The sequence below is a fragment of the Molothrus aeneus genome, chromosome 1 (assembly GCF_037042795.1).
Source record: "Molothrus aeneus isolate 106 chromosome 1, BPBGC_Maene_1.0, whole genome shotgun sequence".
NCBI classification, from domain to species: domain Eukaryota; kingdom Metazoa; phylum Chordata; class Aves; order Passeriformes; family Icteridae; genus Molothrus; species Molothrus aeneus.
The window spans coordinates 145,478,877-145,499,455 of NC_089646.1; the positions used below are offsets into that span (position 1 = coordinate 145,478,877).

The following is a 20,579-nucleotide window of genomic DNA, read 5'->3' on the forward strand; positions in this document are numbered from 1 at the left end:
CTGGCTCTTCACAAGGCAGCTCTAGCAAGTCCCCTGTTTCCTTTCGAAAACAGCCCGTGCAATCAGCGGCACAGAGCCCCAGTGAGGTCACGTTTCCTGTAAAGTAGCCTCACATCAGAGGCATTTGTTCTGAAGAGCAAACCGAAGATAAAGATTAGCCCAGGAACGCTCCTGCCGGCTGTTGCGAAAGAGAAGAACCACTACAAATAATGTCTCGCCCCAATGATCGTACAGATCATTTTCTCATCAGTGACACAGAGTTTTGTTTCAGATTTGCTTTTCCACCTCGCACAGAAAACTTTCAAGTTGTGTATACAAATCATTCCGTTTGTTGAAATACTTTGTGAGCCTGGCAGGCTTTGATGTAAGAAAACAATCCAGTTACCAAAAAAAAAAACAAAAAAAAAAAAAACAACAATACATTTTGCAAAAGCACTATTGTACAGAAGATACATTTGGGCAGAGTTCAGAGCTGCATTTCACAGCTGAGAACATTACTGCAAATATATGCTATGCAATGTTAATATAAATTCGATAGAAAGGAGAAAGGAATAAAGCCATTTGTAAACATAGTCATTGTTGCATAGTCATTGCTAAATGTTTCATACTCTGTAAAGTATCCATTCATCATACCTTAAAGTATAAAAAATAAAGTCAAATCCACATAAGAGAAATGGAGCCTGAATAAGATATCCTGGCAATCAAAAGACTTGGCTACAGAACTATTACATGCAAAAGTAATATAAATCAGCTGCTTGACACTGAATTGTACAGCCTTAGGGGGTAACACTTCATCTCCAAATAGATAAAATGATCTAGTAGGTTTCTTTCCTGATGTCTGTATGTATCACTGACAAAAAAATGAAACCATAAATCTAGAGAAATATGATTGATTTCATGATAGTTTGTGGGTTTTTTTCCCTTTGGAGAAGGAAAAATACTTCCACTGATAAAAAGAATGTAAAAAGCTCACCTCCCAGAAAAGGAAACAAAAATAGGAATTAAGCAATTAGGATATTGCAAAAGATCTGTTTGCGAGTTAAACTAAATGAACATTTTATGATCCTTTTGGTCAAACATGAAAATAGGGACATAATCCATCTTCACATCAGTTCTTTTAATTTAGTGGAATTATGTCAGTGAGGAAATTTAGTCCAGCACTATTTCCATGGATGCATGGGCTTCATCAAAGCAGCATTTCCCTGGCCACCCTGCCTCTCTACAGGCAATGAATATAAATTCCCAATGATCTTTAAAACTAGGTCACTTACAGAAGAATTTCTGTACACACAGGAATTTACTCCTTGGGCATATTTTTTGTTTCTTTTCTTATTATTCTCAACAGGAAGAAGTTAATTCCAAGCTTGAACTGCTTTTCTGAAGGACATTGGCATTTCATGTTTGTCTATATAGTTAAAATATATTGTGTCTATATCATCATATTCAGGCTTGGAGGTGTTTTCTTTTTTAATCACTGCTATTTGTATCTGAAACTCACTGTTCCACAAGCTTTTGATGCATAAACCTCATGCATTGGTGAATATTTTATAGGTGACTGCTTGACTATAGTTAATACACACACATAAGGGTTTATATACAGCTTTTTTTGTCTTCACTCTGTAGCTCTTCAAATTTCCCACTCCACCAACACGCCCTATCTCAACAATAAGCGGGTTTCAAATTTTACAAAATGAGTACACCAACAACTTACTGGCAGTAATTTTATGCCTGTGGCATGCATTACCATTCAACCCACAAAAGGAAGGAAATTAGAAATTACAATACTAAATACCACCCATCTTTGTACTCTTCTCCCAGGCTCACTGCTTTTGATGCAACAGATAGTGCAGGGTCTGACAGTTCAAGAGAGGTGGGGCTGGGGCAGCTCCATGCCTGAGGTCCCACCAGCATCGAGCCAGTACCCCTGTGTTATAGATGGATAATGGGATGATTGGCTCTCGCAGTTAAAAGATAACTATTGTGTGAATATTAAGAAAAGCTTTAGTGATGTATAGTTATGTTACTGTAGTTTAGATGTCCTCTGTTCTCCCCATAGTTCCCTTTTCCCCCCTGTATTGTTGCCATCAGACAGCCGGGGACAGGTACAAAGAAGGCTGCACAGGTGTCCCTGGCATGGGGCAGATGGGAATGGAAAAGCTTGGTGCTTAGGGAACCTGGCATGGCAACACCTGACCTCCAATCAAGTTACAGGAAAGCAGTTTCCACCGATAAATGGCAAAGAAGAGCTGACTGACAGACTTTGGGAAGGGCCAGGGCTGGCTGATGCAAGCCCCTGGGGTATAAAAGACTGAGCATCCATCTTGAAGATGAACTGGCTGTGTGGTATGCATGAGGGGCAGTTCCCAGCACTGAAGCTTTTTCCTTAGTAATCCTTTGTTGTATTTTTGTTAAGGTTTAATAAACCTTTTTAAATTTTGAAAGTGAGCAGTTGTCTCTCACACCTGAGAGGGACACGCACGAGTGCATTTATAACCACATGTTACACACATGGCTGGCAACACAGGCAACTGGCACAGAGAGAGCACTCCCACAGCCCCAAGAGCTTCATCCTTCTCACCCCTCTGGCTGAACAGTGCAGGGGTCCTCTAGTGAGGATACACACATCTGTACATGCCCCTCCAGCAGCTGGGCTCAGGTCTACCCAACAGCTGCCCCTGGATCCCAGTCTCACCAGCTGCACCCACCCAGACATTTGAGCTCTCAGCCCCACAGCCCAGCTGGTGGTGCAGACCATCACACACCCAGGTACAGCTGGCTGGGATTGCCCAGGTCCTCAGCAGCCCACAGAGAGATGCCCCAGCCCATGGGTGTCCCATACCCCAGGCAGCAATCCCGAGGTGCTCTGGTGTTAACCACCCAGGCATGGGTGGGTTCCAAGCCTGGCCACAAGGGCTGAGACTCCTCTGGGACAGCGCTGGGAAAGGCCCAGAAGACAAAGTGTCCCTTACTCTGGAATCTTAATTCAGGTTCCCACCTGCCTTTGTGCCCCCAGGCTCCTTTGGCTGATCAGAAAGGCTTTTGATGGGCTGATGGCTCCTGGAATGGGAACAGCTGGGTGCAGGGAATTCTTTGGACTCCTTCTCCCACTGCTGTGCTCCCACTCCCCCCACTCTGTGCTCCTCTGTGAGTGTGAAGATGAGTTTTTAGCTCATATTGCACCATAACTTTGCCATCTCAACAGCCCACTGCAACTCAATGCAGAGTACTGTTCTGCTAAACACAAAATTTTCAGGAAGGGTATTTTCTGGTAGAGTGAATTGAGTGGCCATGGTGGAGAGAGCGGAGTGCTTATTGATTGAATGTAATTGAGAGTAATGTGATGCTTTTGTAACTCTCTTTGAACCTACTGGAAACCTGACAACCTTTAATTGTCCACCAGCTTCAGTAACCATCAAATCAAGCCATTTTTCCTATATCACAGGTCTGTGTCGATAGTGTTTACACAGTACTCAAAAGTAAAAAAAAATATTCTTTGATATCTGAAAAATAATTGAAAAATTATTAAAAATCCAGCAGGGGAAAGGCTGGTCATGAGACTCTCTGAGCAGCCTCACTGGGTCAAAATGAAGGTCTGTGAAACTCTCCTTGCCTGCAGTCTTGCTGCAGGGCAAACTAAGACCCATTTTCATTCACCTTTGTAAATGATAATGTTTTAAACTAAGTGCATTCCTTTATGCAGCAGAAACACAGCAATATTTGAGGGACTCTAGTAATTAGGAAAAAAAAATCTCACAAAACTAGACATTTTATTTCAATTTTAAGAAAAGGCTAATCCTGCATTAAGTTAGAATTTCAGTGCAAGTTACAGAATTGTCACATCATATATGATTTCAATAACCTTATCAGGTCAGCTGCATGAACAAAGATTAATTAGCCTGAACAAAGATTAATTTGCCTTGAAGTGGAACAAATCCATTTTTAATGTTATCACATGGAAATCCCATCACACTCTATCAGAGATTTTCTGAGTTTCAGGATTGATTTTTGCCCCCAAATTCATTATTTTAGCTTAATTGTTCTGCAAAACGGGCAAAAAAGGGCATTTCTTAGTGGAGTAAAAGGGCATTTCTTGTCATTTGTAAAAGGCATTTTTACAAATTTTTGTAAATTTGAAAAAGGGCTTTTTTTAGCATTTGCATGGTGGAGTACAATGAATGACCTGTAAAATTTGGAATTAGCTCTGAGCTTGCTGATACACCCATACTACTTAGATCTCAAGAGCTTACCTCCAATAATGCTACATCAGCTACCTCTATATTATACCACAGACACAGTCCAGATAGACAAAAAATGTTTAAAAAGGATCTAAATCAAATAAGCCTATGATGTAAATGATATTTCTCTGTACAAAGCCATAACCAAGCTGTGTTGTATCTCCTTGCTTCTTGATTATATGGTACCATGGAGAAATTTCCTTGGTATCAGAACCTGATGTAGACATGGGAAAATGCCACATCATGATACAAGAGCAGTGTAAAAATAGGCATGGGAAAAATACAAGTGCTTCCATTAGAATCTGTAAATCCCCCACCCTGCATCTAAAAATACTGTTTTAAAACCTATTTTATCAGAAAAAGAAAACAATAGGAAGAGATTCAAATCTATCAGCCCAATTTAGAAAATCCAAAGCAGAATTTAGTCACGGTTTCTAATAAAACTCAGGTGAGGCCTCATTGGAGTTCTTCATAAATTTCCTCACAAGAAGATTTGACTGTTACTGAACAAGAAGGTAGGAACACTAAAAAAAAGCAACAAACACACAGATCTATACTAAAAGCTGTCTGGCTCAATTTTAAAAAGGATGACAAAAGTTCATGAGTCAGCACACTGCAGTGTCTGCTGTGACTACAAGCAGCCAGGGCAGAGTCAGCTGCTGGCCAGGTGTGCTATAGCAGCATCTGATTTGTAGAGAATAGAAATATTAATGCACAGATCAGTGGTCTGAGCAGACAATGAGTAGGAACAGGTTTGAGGTGATGTATGAGTGATGTACACCCATGGTTCCTAAGCTCACAGGCCATCACACTTCCAGCACACATCTACATTTTAGGACACACAGACTGAGAGGGAAAGGACAGGGACTAAAGCAGGTAGGACAGCATGGGGACACTGCTGACTCTCACCTCTAAGTGTTAAAACCCATCACTATGTGACCAACCCAGGGATAACCCATAAGACATGGAGAACACTCAGTTGCCCATACTCCTGTCTCCCATGTCACTGTAGTTAGTGCTGGACACACCACCTGCATAGGAGCAGCTGGGTGCTTAAAAGTTGAACAGACCACATAGATACACATGGCTTTAGGGACCTGCTTGGTGCTCTAATAGGCACATAAAATCTCAGCTTTGGTTGGGGGTTTTCTTGTGACATTTTGAGTCCCAAAATAAAAATCAATATTCCTCTGGAGGTGGCCATGCACTGCTGCCCACTGTACCTGGGAACCTGGGTGGTCTCTGTGACAGCCCTGATGTGATCTACATGGAACAGAGGGTCTTGTACTGATGTACAGTAAAGACTTTTGGCCAACAAATGATTGTAAGGATCATAACATGCTTTATATATACTGAAAATCTGTAGCTGAGAGATGTTGGTCTCACTGGTTCCTGAGACAACAGTAGTGGCAAAATACTGATCATTCTGGTGTCATGGTAATTTCTGTAATAAATCCTACTGAGAGAGGCATAAATGAAGACCAGTAACAACTGAAGTGTTACTCTAATAATGTTCTTTAAAATGCTTGTCTTTACACAGCAACCTTATCAGTAGTCTGACACTGACTGAGCCCCTTTCTGCCTGTATACCAGTATTTAAGCAAAGTCTAAATTTGTGAGGCTTATACTGAGAGTCCACAGGCCTTTCTGGTATTGTTTGCAATTTTTCCAGCCTTGCCCATGCCCAGCTCACATTTCCAGCTAGATCCAAAGTGATGTCCTGGACTACTTCAATGGCTAGGGAGACGCAACAGCACAGGCAGCCTCAGTATCCAGTGGAAAACCACACACACAAGAGGCAGAGGGGTTTTACAGCCTGGATATTACCCAGCATTGCATAAGGATCAAGGATTTGAATGTGGCCTACAAGGCAATTAAGGACAGAGAGCAGAACTCTGATGGCCTTCCAGGAACCTGCCTGTGTGACGCCAGCACAGACCCAATGGCCAAGTACCAAGAAACAAGCTCCTACCATGAGAGCACATGCTCCTGTGAACAAATGCATTACAGGCATTTTACAGGCAGGGCTGGGCACAAAGGGCTAATCTCACAATCAACAACCATCCTTCAACCCCTGAGGACACCCCAGTTTACATGGGACCACAGAGGAGACAGGAGTTTTGCAAAGTGATTGGTATTGCCTGCTGGACAAAAGTGATGTGTAATTTTCATTCTCACTCCTGGACTCCACCTGCTATCCAGGTTGGATATGTGATTTTTGGAATTCTGTTTTCCTTCAGCACAAGTTTCAAATTCTGTCCACCCAGAGGTCAGCTCTTGGAAATACAGACCATGAAAATCTTCCCACTGGGATATGTTTGTTAGTCAAGTGCTCTGTTGATCCACCAGAAAGTGTATGCTGCATTTCAGTCTCATTTGGAAATAATCTAGGAAATCAGTGCATAGAGCAGGTATTATTACTACAGCTTTTTTTGTTCAACACTGCTCTCATCAAGGCTTTAAAGGAAAATTCAGTAACATATTTACTGATGTACTCCAGTCTACAGAATCTAAAACCAAAACACTATCCAAGACATATGGCTGCAATATGAAAGGCAGAAGTAAGGGGCACAGCACTGTTTCTGAGGTAAAAGCCCAATTACATCTCAAGAGGTCTAACACTCATTGCAAAACAATATTCATAGTGTGGTGACTGTTCCTTGTGCCCCCAATAAATATCAAATGATACACAGAAAGTGGTTTAGTGAGGCTGTAACATGACACAGCAGAGCTGCCTGCATCCAAAACAGGGAGCTGCTCCCTCCCAGCCATGCAAAGCATCAGGAGGTACCACTCTGGTGAGCAGCAACTTGTGCCTCAAGGCTTTCCTTTAACCCCATCAAATGCCAATGTTTGCGCTTTCTTCTCTTTCTTTGTGTGGATTTGGGACCCTTTCACTAATGTCAGAACTACCTGCTAAATGCAAATTTCATTACCCATCTGGATTTGCCAGGTCTCACTCCTTAGCACTCTCACCTTACTGTACTTCACCTTAAAATACTGCAGTAGGGAACCTTAGTTCTGCTTTACAGCTTCATGCCACCTCTCCAGCAATGCAGTGAAACACAGCACCTGTGGGCAAACAGGCAGTTCTCTGAGAGAAACCACTGACAGAATTAAAGGCACTCTGCAAAGAACCAGTGAGCAATTCAGTAAAAAATGTCCAGTTTCTGTATCTTTCAAAACTAGAAAAAGATGGGGTTGATGTCCCAAACCCACAGGGTTACTGTTTTGTATGGTGTCCATGGCAATGGCTGTTAGTGACTTTCTTTTTTCATACAAGGCCAGATGCTTCAAAACTCATTCACTTTAGGGTATTTCCCAGCATCTGGAAAATTTAGGGCTTTGAAAGGGAAAGAGAAATGTTCAGTGAGATAATGGAAATCTTCACAGAAGGAGGGAGGAATTTCTGGAGAGGAGGGAGTTTCTGGGATGAAAGAAGAAGGGCAGAGAAACTGAAGAGAGGGCCATAACAGCTTGATGTCAGATATGGAGCCAAAATAGACCAAGGAAGTGGCAGGAGAAGGACAGATGATGACAGAACAAAGCCAGGCCACATGCAAGCTGCCTGTGCAGATGGAGAGAGCAGGGCAGAGGTGCTGCTGCACATTTGCCAGACTGAGGCTGTGCAGACACCATTTGAATACAAGCACCAGCAGTAATTTTAAATATACCTCTCTATTATAATAGGGGTAAAACAACAATGAAGTTTTACTCTATTGACTGTCACCTCACAATTGCAATATCTGACATTTAAAGTAGTTCTTTTATGACCTAACCCAATCGCCCACAAGAAAAAACAAATGGCAAAATAAACAAACTGATGTCTGGGTTTCTCACCATAATATCTTTCTTTTCCCAGGTGTTTGATCATTCTCCCAGACCTTTCCTGAACCCTTCCCATTTTTGGATGGGTTTTCTGAACAGTCAGTTATTTTAATAACAACATACCGGTGCCAAGTGCAGTGATAATGTCACCTCTCTACTCCTACTCTGTGTTTCCATGTGCATGTGCTTTGCAAAGACTGCATTAGTCTTTTCAGCATCAACAGCACATCATGAGCTCATGCTCAGCTGATTATGAAATCCTCTCTCCCCCTCTCCGAGTCTCAGTGAGTCACTGACTGGCAATATAAAATCTCCCATCCAGTTTGATTTCCAATTTATGGCCTGTATATTCATGACGAAGCTGAAGACATGTTTCGTGACAAGATTAAACACCAAATTGTGTGAGGAGCACAAATAGAGGAATCTCTTTTCCTGCATCTCTGTCTTGTCATGCTCTGGTGTCTGAAGGAAAATAACCACTGAGTCTTTCCATCGTGGAGAGGTTGACTCAGTGACCCTCCCCTGTCCAGTTGAGCATTTTAACAGAAAAGCTGGAATAATGTGATGTGTCTCTCTCTGTGTCAAGCTTGAAGTAAAATAGAAGTTTTAGGAGTAAGTGAAGAAAGGGAAAATGGAAGGCAGACAGGCAATGCAGCCATGTAGGCCTTGTTTTCCTAGGAGACAAAACTAAATATCAGATATGGTTTTGTGCTAAAAGAGTATACAAAATGTCTTGGCCTAAATTGCTCCTTGCTGGTTTATGGTGGAGTAGTGTAGTTGAAACGGGGTCCTGGTCCATGGGCAGAGCTAGGGAGGCACTAGGAGAGGCAAGTCAGGGCCAGCAGGGGGTGTGGGTGCCTGTGAGCTACAGCAGGGCAGGGATGGGTATACATGGAATGGCAGCAAAGAAATGGGGACAGTGGCTGGGGCTCTTTGTTCTCCCAAATGTTTTGATAATAGTGCAAGGAAAAGCTGCCCTGTGCTGCTGAACCACACGTGGACTTCTGCTGTTCTGAAGGCAGTGTGGTAGGAGTCACACATGGCACCGTGCAGCAGGTGTCCCTTCCTCCAAGACTCCCACCTGCCATTTGTCCCTGTGCTCCTCTGAGCTTGAGGAAATGGGCCCTTGATGGGCTGATTGCTCCTGGGAGCTGCCAGGGCTGGGGATTATTTGGGATTGTCTGTGCTCTTCTGTGCTTGCAGATGTGCTTTTAGTCCATATTAATCAATACAAGGGGCTTGCTGTGCCTCTGCCACCTCCTGCCAGCTCTGCCTCCATCTCAACAGCCTCAGCAGCAAAGAAATGGGGTGCCACACGCTGCTCTACCCACACCATGGCATAACAGCCTTCAGCAGTGAAGAGCATGATTCAGTGACTCCCATGTACCCAGCTCCATCCTCACTGTCTTTTATTTTCCCCCATTCCCTCTCCTTGGACAGAAGCACCTCCACTTTTCTAACTATCCTGATGCTGCAAATTCTTTGCCACTCAAAGAGATCTCATTCCTTACACAACAACCTTCACTATCCTGTGGCAAACCCTCTAAATCAAAGATTGCATCAAAATTACACCAAAAGTAGTAAGAGCTGGAGAATTCAAATAAATGCAATGGCAACATTTTTACTAAAAAAAAGGGAAAAACTCCTTTCCTTTCCTTTCCTTTCCTTTCCTTTCCTTTCCTTTCCTTTCCTTTCCTTTCCTTTCCTTTCCTTTCCTTTCCTTTCCTTTCCTTTCCTTTCCTTTCCTTTCCTTTCCTTTCCTTTCCTTTCCTTTCCTTTCCTTTCCTTTCCTTTCCTTTCCCTTTCCCTTTCCCTTTCCCTTCCCCTCTTTGTTTTCTTATTTTGTTTCCTTTGTTTTTCTTCAAGCCTCCTTCTTCCTTCAGTCTCTTCTGTTTGCCACCACCTTCCAGAAAATGGTAACAAGGGAAAATCTAGGGAGGAAAAAAAAAAATATCATAGCAAATACTCTAAAATATCCTACTGAACATTATGTCTATAAAGACTCCTCAAGTGGGAGGCAGCCTCCTGGGGACTAAATGAAGCAGATGGATTGACCTTGAACAGCAGCCAAACGCCCACACAGCCACTCACTCCCTCCCCCAGCAGTGGCATAGGGAAGAGAATGGGAAGAACAAAAGTGAGAATCATAGAATCATTGAGGTTGGAAAAGAACTCTAAGACAATTGAGCTGCTGGACAATTAAGCTGCTGGTTAGTTCATCGCTAACCCATGCCTCCCACTGCCACATCCACATTTGTTTTTGAACACTTTGAGGAATGGTGGTGATTCCACCACTTCCATGTGCAGCCTGTTCCAATGCCTGACCACTCTTTCTGTAAAGAATGTTTTCCTAATATCCCATCTAAACATCCCCTGGCACACCTTGAGGCCTTTTCCAAGTCCTATCACTTGCTGCCTGGGGAAAAAGACCAACTCCACCTGGATACAGCCTCCTTCCAGGGAGTAGAGAGTCATAAGGTCCTCCTTGAGCCTCCATTTCTCCAGGCTGAGCACCCCCAGCTCCCTCAGCTGCTCCTCATCAGACTTGTGCTCCAGATCCTTCCCCAGCTCTGCTGCCACTCTCTGGACACATTCCAGCCCCTCAATGTCTTTCTTGCAGTGAGGGGCCCAAAACTGAGCACAGGATTCAAGATACAGCCTCACCAGTGCTGAGTACAGAGAGACAATCTCATTCCCCAGTCCTGCTGTCCACACTATTTCTGATACAAGCCAGGATGCCATTGCTCTCCTTGGCACACTGCTGGCTCATGTTCAGTCACTGTCAACCAGCACCCCCAGAAATGTTTGCAGATCTGGATGAGGGCAGTTTAATAAATGAAGGAAAGCAAAAACCCCTAAACTAAACAACCCAACCCCAAAAAAACCCCAAGCAATTCAAAGGCAAGGACTCAGCACTTCCCACCAGCAGACCTATATCCCTCCATCTCCCAGCAATGGTCACCTTGGAAGAAAATGTCCCAACAGTCTTCTTCTTCTTCTTCTTTCCCAGATTTTCTTGCTGAAATGAATGTTTTATGGCATGGAATGTCCCTTTGGCCAGTTTGGGTCAACTGTCCTAGTTCTGCCCCTCCCAGTCTCTTGCCCACCCCTTGCCTGCTTGCTAGGGAAGATGAGTGGGGGAAAAAAAGTGAGCCCTGACACTGTGGAAGTGTTATTCAGCAGCAGCCACCACACTGGTGTGTTATCAACATCACCATCAATCATGATCCCCCTCCTTGTCCAGTGACACATGCACAGATGTCATTCCCTTAGTCTGTGGGACATCCCCCAAACATCCATATAAGAGCAATCAATTAATTTGTGCTCCACTCAGCAGCTTTCCACATCAGATGGTTTTGCACAACACAAGAGGAAACACTGGTAAAAAGAGCATTCTGCCTTTCACTTTCTGCTCTTTATTATACTTTTGGGCTTGAGCCACCTCCTGAGATGATGCTCTGAAATCTCTGCCTCCTGGCTCAATGGTGAACTCTTTCAGCATTCAGGGGCACTGGGAGTTCCTCATCTGAGCCCACTGTGTGATCAATCCTATCCCCTTATTCCATGTATTACGCATTCAGATGCATTATGTGTAGAGGTGCCCCTTCCTGTGAACATCTGGTACACCCCAGACCCTTGATACCCTCAGCTCCAGAATCCCAGTGGTCAACCTTGGGTCTTTCCAGGTGTTTTCTGCCAGAGGCTCCAGGTGAGCACAGAGGTTTCTCACAGCTGGTACTCTCTGGACAGGTCCAAGGCCTACCATACAAATTGTCCTGTCTGTCCTGCTGCTGTTTAGTGACCTTGTCTGGACACCAGGTGCCTCCCAAAGCCAATCTGTCATTGGCCTCCCCAAATGGACAGGGGAGGTAAATATAACAAAAGGCTTCTAGGGCAAGAGGAGAGGTCAGTCCTGAGGATCACTCACCAGTTACCATCCAAGGCAAAACTGTCACTGATAGCTTGAGCACTGGCCACTGGTGGATCTGTCTTAGACCCAAGTGACTTTGACTCTGGTGGACATGGGGGAAGCTTCTGGCAGCTTCTCAGAGGAGTCCCCCACTACCAAAGTCTTGCCACACAAACTCAATACACTCAAAAAAGTTCTTAAAGGTCACTTAATGGAAAGGACTGACAAGCTGACTGTGATCCAGAATGTGCAGTTTCCAGAAATACACTATGCCTTTTTATTAATTGGTGGAAACTTTACATTTATGTTACTGATCACATCCAGGGGGATGTAATGATGCTGATCTTGCTGTCACAAAGTTAGGAACATCTGCCTTGGAGAAGAATAGAAGGAAAGACTCTATGAGACTGTTCCCTGAGCACTGGGATGGCAGCATTGCAGGGGCCAAATGCCAGACGTGGCTCACGGTCATTGCCTTTATCATAGGTCTCTCAGGCAGAGCAGAACACAGTGATAAGCAGCACAGCAGTCACCACAACACTGGGTGTCACAGGGACAGCAGTGGGCTGTTCACCAGCTGCCAAGCACCCACCCAGTCCTCAGCAGCATGGGGGGAGGCTGGAATGAATAACAGCAAGAAAATCTGTGGGTCAGATGAAGGTGGTTTCATGGGTAAAAAACAGAGGCAAAGACAGGCCACTGTCAGGCTTCTTGCCTGGCCAGGGGTGTCCTGTGGCCACCAGCCACAGGCTGTGGCAGCTCCAGGACCATCTCAGTGACTGCCCCGAGTCTTTTTCTCCCTATCATAGAATCACAGATCCCAGAGTGACAGAACTGGTCAGGCTGGAAGGGACAGCAGTAATTTGGTCCAACCCTCTTGCTTAAGCAGGGTCATTCTAGAACACACTGCACAGGATTGTGCCCACTTGAATTAGTGGAGAGACTCCACACGTCTTTAGGCAATGCTTCAGTGCAGGGTCACTGCACAACAAAGTTCTTCCTATTCAGCTGAAACTCCCTGTGCATTCTGCCCGTTCCCTCTTGTACTCGGCACCACCGAGCAGAGCCGGATCCGTGCTCTCGACCCCTCCCTCAGACACTCCTGGACGAGGTTCCCTCTCAGCCGCCTCTTCTGGGGCTGAGCAACCCCAACTCCCTCAGCCCTTGCCAAGGCGAGAAATGCCCCGGTGCCTTGATTAAACACCTTCCTTTCCCTCCGCCGGACACCCCCCTCCGCTGCCCGCTGTTTCTGTGGCAGTGTGAGGCACTGTCGACGCGCCCGTGTCGCTGTCCCGGTGTCGCTGTCCCGGGCCGCGGCCGCCGCTCTTTGTCTGCCTCGCCCCCCGCCCCTGCGCAGTCACGTGCCGGGGGCGGGGCGCGTCGCGCGGCGGTGACGCGCGCGGGGCGCGGGCAGGATGGGGCGGTGAGGGGCGGCCGTGCCGGACAGCCCGCGGCAGCCGCGCCGGGCCCCGAGCGAGCCGAGCGGGCGGTAAGGGCCGGCACGGGCCGGCACCGCGGCGGGCGAGAGGAGGGAATGCCGAGGGAGCGCGGGCGGCGGGGCTCCGGCGCTCCCCGCACGCCGGCCGGGCCTGGCGGGGCGGCGCCCGCGGCTCTGCTCGCGCCGGGCCCCGCCCGCGGCCGGGGGTCCGGCGGGGCCTCCCCGGCTGTGCCGAGCGCTGCGGCCGCGGCCCCGCCGCTCCCGGCCCGGCTGCGCTGCGCCCTTCGCCTCTCCGCGCTGGCGGAGCTCGCAGGGGAGCCCCGCTGCAGAACGGGGGCCGGGTGTCGCTCCCCCCGCAGTGCGGGGCTGCGAGGCTCCGACCCTGCATCCCGGCACTGCCGCTCGGCAAGTGGGCTTGGGGTGGTGCAGGGAGCACCGCAGAAAGTCGCGGTGGTAGCGACAGTAGTTGCACAGAGAGGTTTTTAGTTTTTTTTGCTTATTGATACCGACTGAGCTGCAAAATAAAATTAGAAGCCAGTTGTGCTGGAACTCAGTGCTATGAATGCCACTATGAGTGCATAGGAATACTCAAGATGAGGTTTTGTTTATTTTTTGTTTGTGCTCATTTAATCTTACTTGCCCTTTAAGCCATGTTTATCTGTTCTTGATAAGGTAAGTTCTTCTTAGTTTGCCTTTTCCTCACCCGAGGAGAGCACACATGTTAACTATAGGTATATTAAAATTTTGCTTAAAAATGCAGATTTTAAAAGGAATTACAGTCTAGTAGAGCTCCAGGGATGAGCACTATGGTTTTTTCTTATTATTTTTTGATTTAAGGTTGATAACAGATGTTTTTGAAACGAAAGAAATCTGAATTAAAGTATGTACAAAGGGTTTTTATGCTTTTTTTTTGGGCCCTCCCTGTATTTCTGTAAGCTAAGCAGTTAATACAAAGTCAGGATCAAAATTTTGCATCTTTTCACCCTCTGGAATATATTTGCTGTCAATGACACATTTTAAACAGCATAATGTGTTTTAATGCAACTTTTTTCTTTCCATCCAAGGTGGTGAAAAAGACAATATCAAGATGAGTAAAAAGCCTCCAAATCGTCCTGGAATCACATTTGAGATTGGTGCTCGTTTGGAGGCACTGGACTATTTGCAAAAATGGTATGGAAGACATTGGGTAGTGTTTGCTGAGAGCATAATTATTTTGTGTTGTTTGTGTGCTTTGATAATTGATTATAAAAAAACAGTGAATCTATTATTTGACAATTTCCAGACATGAACTTTATGAATTTCCACCTAAGTCTGTTAAAAGTGTTAGGAAAATATTCTCAGTTCAGAAATCGAGCTAAACTTTCCTATGGGTTTGTGTTTATTTGCTCTTGGTGGCTTGTGCAGCTGTAGGGAGCAAAGAGCCTTTCTGGAGTAGTGTGGAATTCAGTGTCAGGGCCGAGGTGATCGGTGTGTCAATGAGGCAAACTTCATGATCAAAGACTTCTTTTGTCTTCATTTGAAGGCATGCAAGGGGAGTTGTTTTGTGTTCAGTTGTCACACTTGACAGGTTCACAAAACTGATTAAAAAAAAAAAACCCAAACCCGCATCCTGAATTGGAGTTCATGGGATAGGCAGATACGGTTGTGTTTTTATTAAACAGCTGGAGGAATTAAGTGCTTAAACCTGTGACTCTTGCAACCAACCAGGCCTATTGTGAATTCAAAGACTATAAAATGGAAATTGTGGGCACAAGGATTATGCTGGACAGCATGTGTATTGTGAAAGGAGCTGTTCGGATGAAAAAAGTTGTTAGTAAAAATTTTATTAAAGCAAGTGGGCTAATCTGTTGATGTGTGCTGGCCTTGCTAGTTGAATTTGAAAAATCCCTGGTTTTGTTAAAGTAGGTGACAGAAGTAGTTGATGCTTCTACTTAGAAGTTTTTTCTTAACTGCTCTCTGATTTATTAGGGCTGGGAAATGTAGAGGTGTGTAGCTGCTTTTCTGTTGCATTCCTGGAGAGCTCAGCATGTTCCTGTAAATATCTGATCCTGTTATCTCCAAGTGATGTGAGAGGGAAGTCTGTGTATTATTGACATGTCTGCTCCAGTGTTATGTGCTCTCTATATAAAGTTGGGTCAAACTTTTTATTTGTAGAGCTTTGATTTTAATTATAGGAAGAGTGTTTGTCTTAATAAATGGACTCTAAAGGACTTGGTTTATAGAACTGTTCTTGTTCTTGCCTATTGCTCTAGACTGGGTTTTCCACCTACTGATTCTGTAACTGAATTGCAGGATAAGGAAAACGTCCAAAATAGAGCAATAAAACTTTTTATAATGTCTTCTGTTACTAGAGATAGTTGGTTATGTAATCAGGTAACAAAAATTAATATGTAAAAATAGCTTAATAGTATCAAAAAAATATCAGTGACTATTCAGTGTATAGTTTGTGTCAGACCTGCCCAGCCTTTTCACAGGGAAGGGCTGCATCTCAGTGCTGGAGTTCTTGTCTAGTTTTGGATTGTCAGGCATGGCCATGTCACAAGCTCTGCAGCTGAGTTGCTCGATGTTTTCAGGAAGAATAGAATTTATCCTGAATTTTCCAGGATTTGATTTATTATCTGTACACCAGGTAGACCCAGGTCAAGTTTAAATACATGTAAACTTTTGTGGTGCCATATACAGAAGAAAGTTAATATCAAAATTTAGCAGTTACAGCAACAATGAAAACAGGACTGTATTTCAAGTGAACTAGTAATACAAAATGAATTAATAATACAAACCCAAATACCTTGTGACAGAAGATCTACTGTTGTGCTATTATTAGGGTGTCAAGGGTTGTAATGATAGTCTATGGGATTTTTTTTTAGTTGGCTTTCTATTGCATAAGGGAGTGGTGGATGTTTTTAAAATTCTTGCTATATATAATCTGTATGCATTCTGCTCATTTGCATGCAGAAATACATACTTCAAAGAAAATAAACTTGCTGAACTTACATGAAATCTCTTTATTATTTTTTAACAAAAGCCAAATTGAAGAGCCTTGCTATTGCTTAGCTCAGTCTTTCTGCAAGTGACAAATTGAGAACACTTGCTGAGAAATAGCCTTTAAAAGGGTTTTAATTTTTTTCTCCATTTTTCTGAAAGCTTGCTGTCATTTAATGGTCATGACTAGTTAAAATGTTAAACAAGAAAGGCTTCTAGAGGGTGTAAGAAAAAATACAGTAAAGTATGTTTCTGTTTTCTGAGGTACTTTTGCAGGTCTTTAATTTTCACCTGTGTAGTAGTTGCTGAAATTGAACTCCTGGCATCTGGTGCTTCATTTATGTTCTGTAAACTTTTGAGACGTCATCGATGTACCTTGACTACTTATTGCTTTAACGTAGTTTTAAATGAAGGTTTAAATGAAGTTTTTGCAGAGGGTGTTTGGATCACTGGTGTCATTTGTCATGTACTGTGACAGAGTAGAAGAAAGCCTGGTCAAACTGGTCAGCAAAGACAAGATAAGCTGTCAATGAGCATGTTTAGTTTTGCTCTATTGCTCCTTTATCAAGCACAGCAGTTATGCTGTTGCAGGTGATCATCTTGCATAAAGAACTTGTACCACTTGTTCCATTTAAATTCGCTGAAGCAAGCCATGAACTGCAGCTCTAATCAAAACTGATCATCTGTCAGCAGATAATAAATGAGATGGGATTGAAAATTACAAAATAGAAATTTATTAAGTATGTGAAATGTTCAGGGGCTGGAGGAGTGTATGACCCATGAAGAGGGAGGGAGGAAATGACTTCTTTAGCTTGGAAAGGGCTTCAGAAATCCCACTATCAGCCTTCCAATACCTACAGGGCTGTCATTAACCTGCCTTAGCCAAACCCTACAGGTAGTTAGAGAACAAAACAACCAAGACAACAGGCACAAACTGAAATGAGATATTCAGACTAGGCTCAAGGAGAATCTTATTCCTGTTGGGACAGTCAAGCAGTGGATCAGGTTGCCTGAAGAGTTTGTGGAGTCTCCAGCATGGGAGTTTTTCAAGACTGGGGTGGATAAAACACTGGAAAACCTGGCCTGTTGCCATAGCTGACCCTGCTTTGAGTGGGAGGTTGGACTAGAGGCTTTCTGAAGTTGCTTTCAGTTTGAATTCTCCTGTGATCTCATACAAAAACCAATATATGTGCATACACCCTCTTCTGCCTCTCTTTGCTGACAGAGCAAGTGAAAAAGCAGTAGAGCTGCACTTGCCTGCAAGTGCATGTCTGTGTGTAAGACAGTTCTTGAGCTGTCAGCTCCCACAAGTAGGACATTGTCCCTGCAAAGCTGATGTATTTAAAGATGCATCTCTTCCTTTTTTTGATATTTTTGTGTGGGTTTTTTTGGCTGTAGCTCTCAACTAGTTGTCCTGTAAGCAGCAGATACTGATTTGAAAAAACCCTCTTGTTTTTCTGAGACCACAGTCTTTATTAATTTGCTCAATCTAAACTCTTAAGTTAGGTAATGAAGTACAGATAGATGGCCCTGGTTTCTGGAATGGAAACAGCCCTCTAAAATAGTTTAGTTGTTGGAACAACAGTACTACCTCTTGGTATATTTGATTATCTGGATAGATTTCCACACTCCCTCCACCCCCCCCCAGTATGGAGGAAGTTTTTTCCCTGAAAGACTTTGAGAAATCTTACTTGGTACAGTCCTTGCTTCAGATTCCAGTTGACTGGGTTACCTGGCAGGTGTTTGAAAGGGAAGTGAAGTCTGCTTTATATTTAATACAATATATGTATAATAAATGTGGGGACCTAGAAATAGATGTTTGCAGATTTTCCAGACTTTAGAACACTATTTGTGAGAAGTCAGTACGGAGGGTATTTGGTTTTATATCCTCTATGAGGTAGGAGGAAGCACTTTTTAAACCAGTGTTGCAAAGGCAGGAAGTATGAGTGTGTTTGTAGACTTTGTAGGTACAAACTTGGGCAGATTTATTAATGTTTTTGTACCTCTTTTACAGTTTAAAATGTCTATTGTCCCATTTTACAAGGCAATTCACCAGTTTTTGGTCACTTTTGAAGGGTTAAAAGGATGATGTTAAAAAAGTGCTGTCTGTGTGGTTGTTAATGTGTGTTGAGTGCAGTGGAAAAAATATTCAGCGGTTTGGTTTTTTTACACTATAAAGAAGTGAAGTGGGAAGTTTTAAATTATTTTTTTTTTATTCTATAAATGTTAGAACACTGTTGTTGCCTGACCAGGGATTCATAGTTTTAAGCCATATCAAATTGTGAGGCTTTCCAAAAATATTGCATAATTCTAATGGGTTGGAACCGCCAAGATTGGAACCTGAGAATGGAGGGCATGCAATGTGTAAACTGGGCAGGTAAATTCAGCTACCAGCATTCTCTTGTTCCCTCTTGGAAAAGCAAGAGCAAACCTCCCTGAAATTTGGATGAAACTTCATTTGTGATTACTACATGCTCTTTCCAGCTGCTTTTTGAAAAAGCACACCCAGAATTTGCAGAATATTTTTTCTTCCCATAGAAGAAACTCCTTGATTATTGAATTTCTGTGTGCTGGTCTGAGCTTTTTTTTTCTTTTTTTTGGAAAAGTGAAGACTTTCCCTCAAACTTTAGAATGTGTTTTTCTGGTTTGTGCTGATGAGGTGTTGTCAGATCCAGCTGTATATCAGTTTCATTGGGATGACTTAATGTGGTGTACTTGCTGGGGGAATTAACCTGACTGGGAAGTTGTTTTGGCCTTAGATATTATTATTCTTTGGTACTGTAAAGAATGATATTTGTGTCTCCCTTTGCAGTATTTCTTCAAATGCCTAATTGTAACTTTGTGATGGAAGGAACTTCCACATAAAAGTTCTGAAGTGTAAAAGATGTAATCATCTTCATATTAATATTTTTAATTAATGAAATTGATTCTTTTCAGTTAAAGTACAAAATCAACAGAAAGATCTTTTTGTGCAGGGGATAATTTACAAGAGTAAGTTCTGCAATACATATGTTCTGTTCTTTTCCACTCTGGGATCAGTATTGTGAAATATTACTGTTTGTACATATTTGTGGCACAATATGTGGCTAAGTTTAGTGGATATTGAGGATAATAGTTTGTTGCTAAATACAGAGTTATGTTTGGGTTACCTAATAACCAATTTCATATGGCTTGGGCAGTTCCATCTCTAAGGACATATCATGGATTTTTAGAAAGATGTTGATAGCAGAAATTGTATTTAGCAAAGAGAAATTAACCTATAAATACCTTGAGCTTCTTGTCTCATCTAAAGTGTTCTCTAATGAGAATTAACATTTTGCACATCTTCTTTTATTAACTGATGCTAACTTTTTATCTTTTGATTTTGTATATATATTAATGTCTTGACTCTTGGCTTGCTGAATTGTCTTTATCATTATCTTAATTTTAAAATATTTGTCTCTAACCTGTGCTCTGCATGTTACTTTCCCCTCTTACATGGTGTGCTTTTTCCATGTCAGTGCTGTATTTTCCCAGTTTGTCCCTCCTGTTGTCTTCTCACACGGTGCTTGGAGTGGTGCCTTGGCTGCTGCTGACCAGAGAAAGCTCCTGGCCATAGCAGGGGAGCTGCTGTAGGGATGGTGGGAGCAGAGTGTGTGCACTGGAGATGTGTAGGAAAAGGAGAATTCTCTTTCAGCTGGTTGGCCCTGAATTTTGGAAACAGCCATAAGTTTTGCATCACTGGTGGCTGGCATGCAATGAACCTGAAATTTCGAACTGTACTGGAAAGGGCATCCCCGTCTTGGCTTCCATTTCTGATTGCTGCAAAATGAACTTTCTCTCAAGCTGTTTTTCTGGTGGTTTTCCTCCTTTCCCTTTCTTAAATATCTGCTGTGTCGTCCTTCTGCTTGGAACTCCTTTAGGTTACATTGTTTCTCACACACTTGCTGTTGTAACAGTAACTTGACTTTTCCGCTGCTTTTCTTCTCTTCCTGCTTATTCTGATGTTTTAGTGTCAATTTCTAAGTCTGAAACTGGCACACTCTGAAAGATGAAAAAAACCTAGAAATTTTATAATACATTTTTTTTATAATAAAATTTCTAAGTGTAGCAGCATATGGACTTAAAAAGAAAGTACAAACAGAGACAGGGCTTAGGAAAACCATTTCATGGCTGGCTTATTTTCTTGAACCCTTGTTCAGAGTTA

General features: G+C 43.2%; 1 protein-coding gene across 8 annotated transcripts in view; it reads left to right on the plus strand.

The window, feature by feature from the left end:
* Window positions 1-13,374: 13,374 nt before the first annotated feature.
* The window catches only part of PHF20L1 (PHD finger protein 20 like 1), a 57,379-nt gene continuing 50,174 nt past the window's right edge, over window positions 13,375-20,579 (plus strand). For all 8 annotated transcript variants that reach the window (XM_066566626.1, XM_066566643.1, XM_066566648.1 and 5 more), the window contains exons 1-2: window positions 13,375-13,462; window positions 14,476-14,581. In XM_066566626.1, coding sequence (XP_066422723.1) covers window positions 14,499-14,581 — 83 coding nt within the window. In that variant the 5' untranslated portion in view covers window positions 13,375-13,462; window positions 14,476-14,498. The remainder of the gene's footprint in view (window positions 13,463-14,475; window positions 14,582-20,579) is intronic.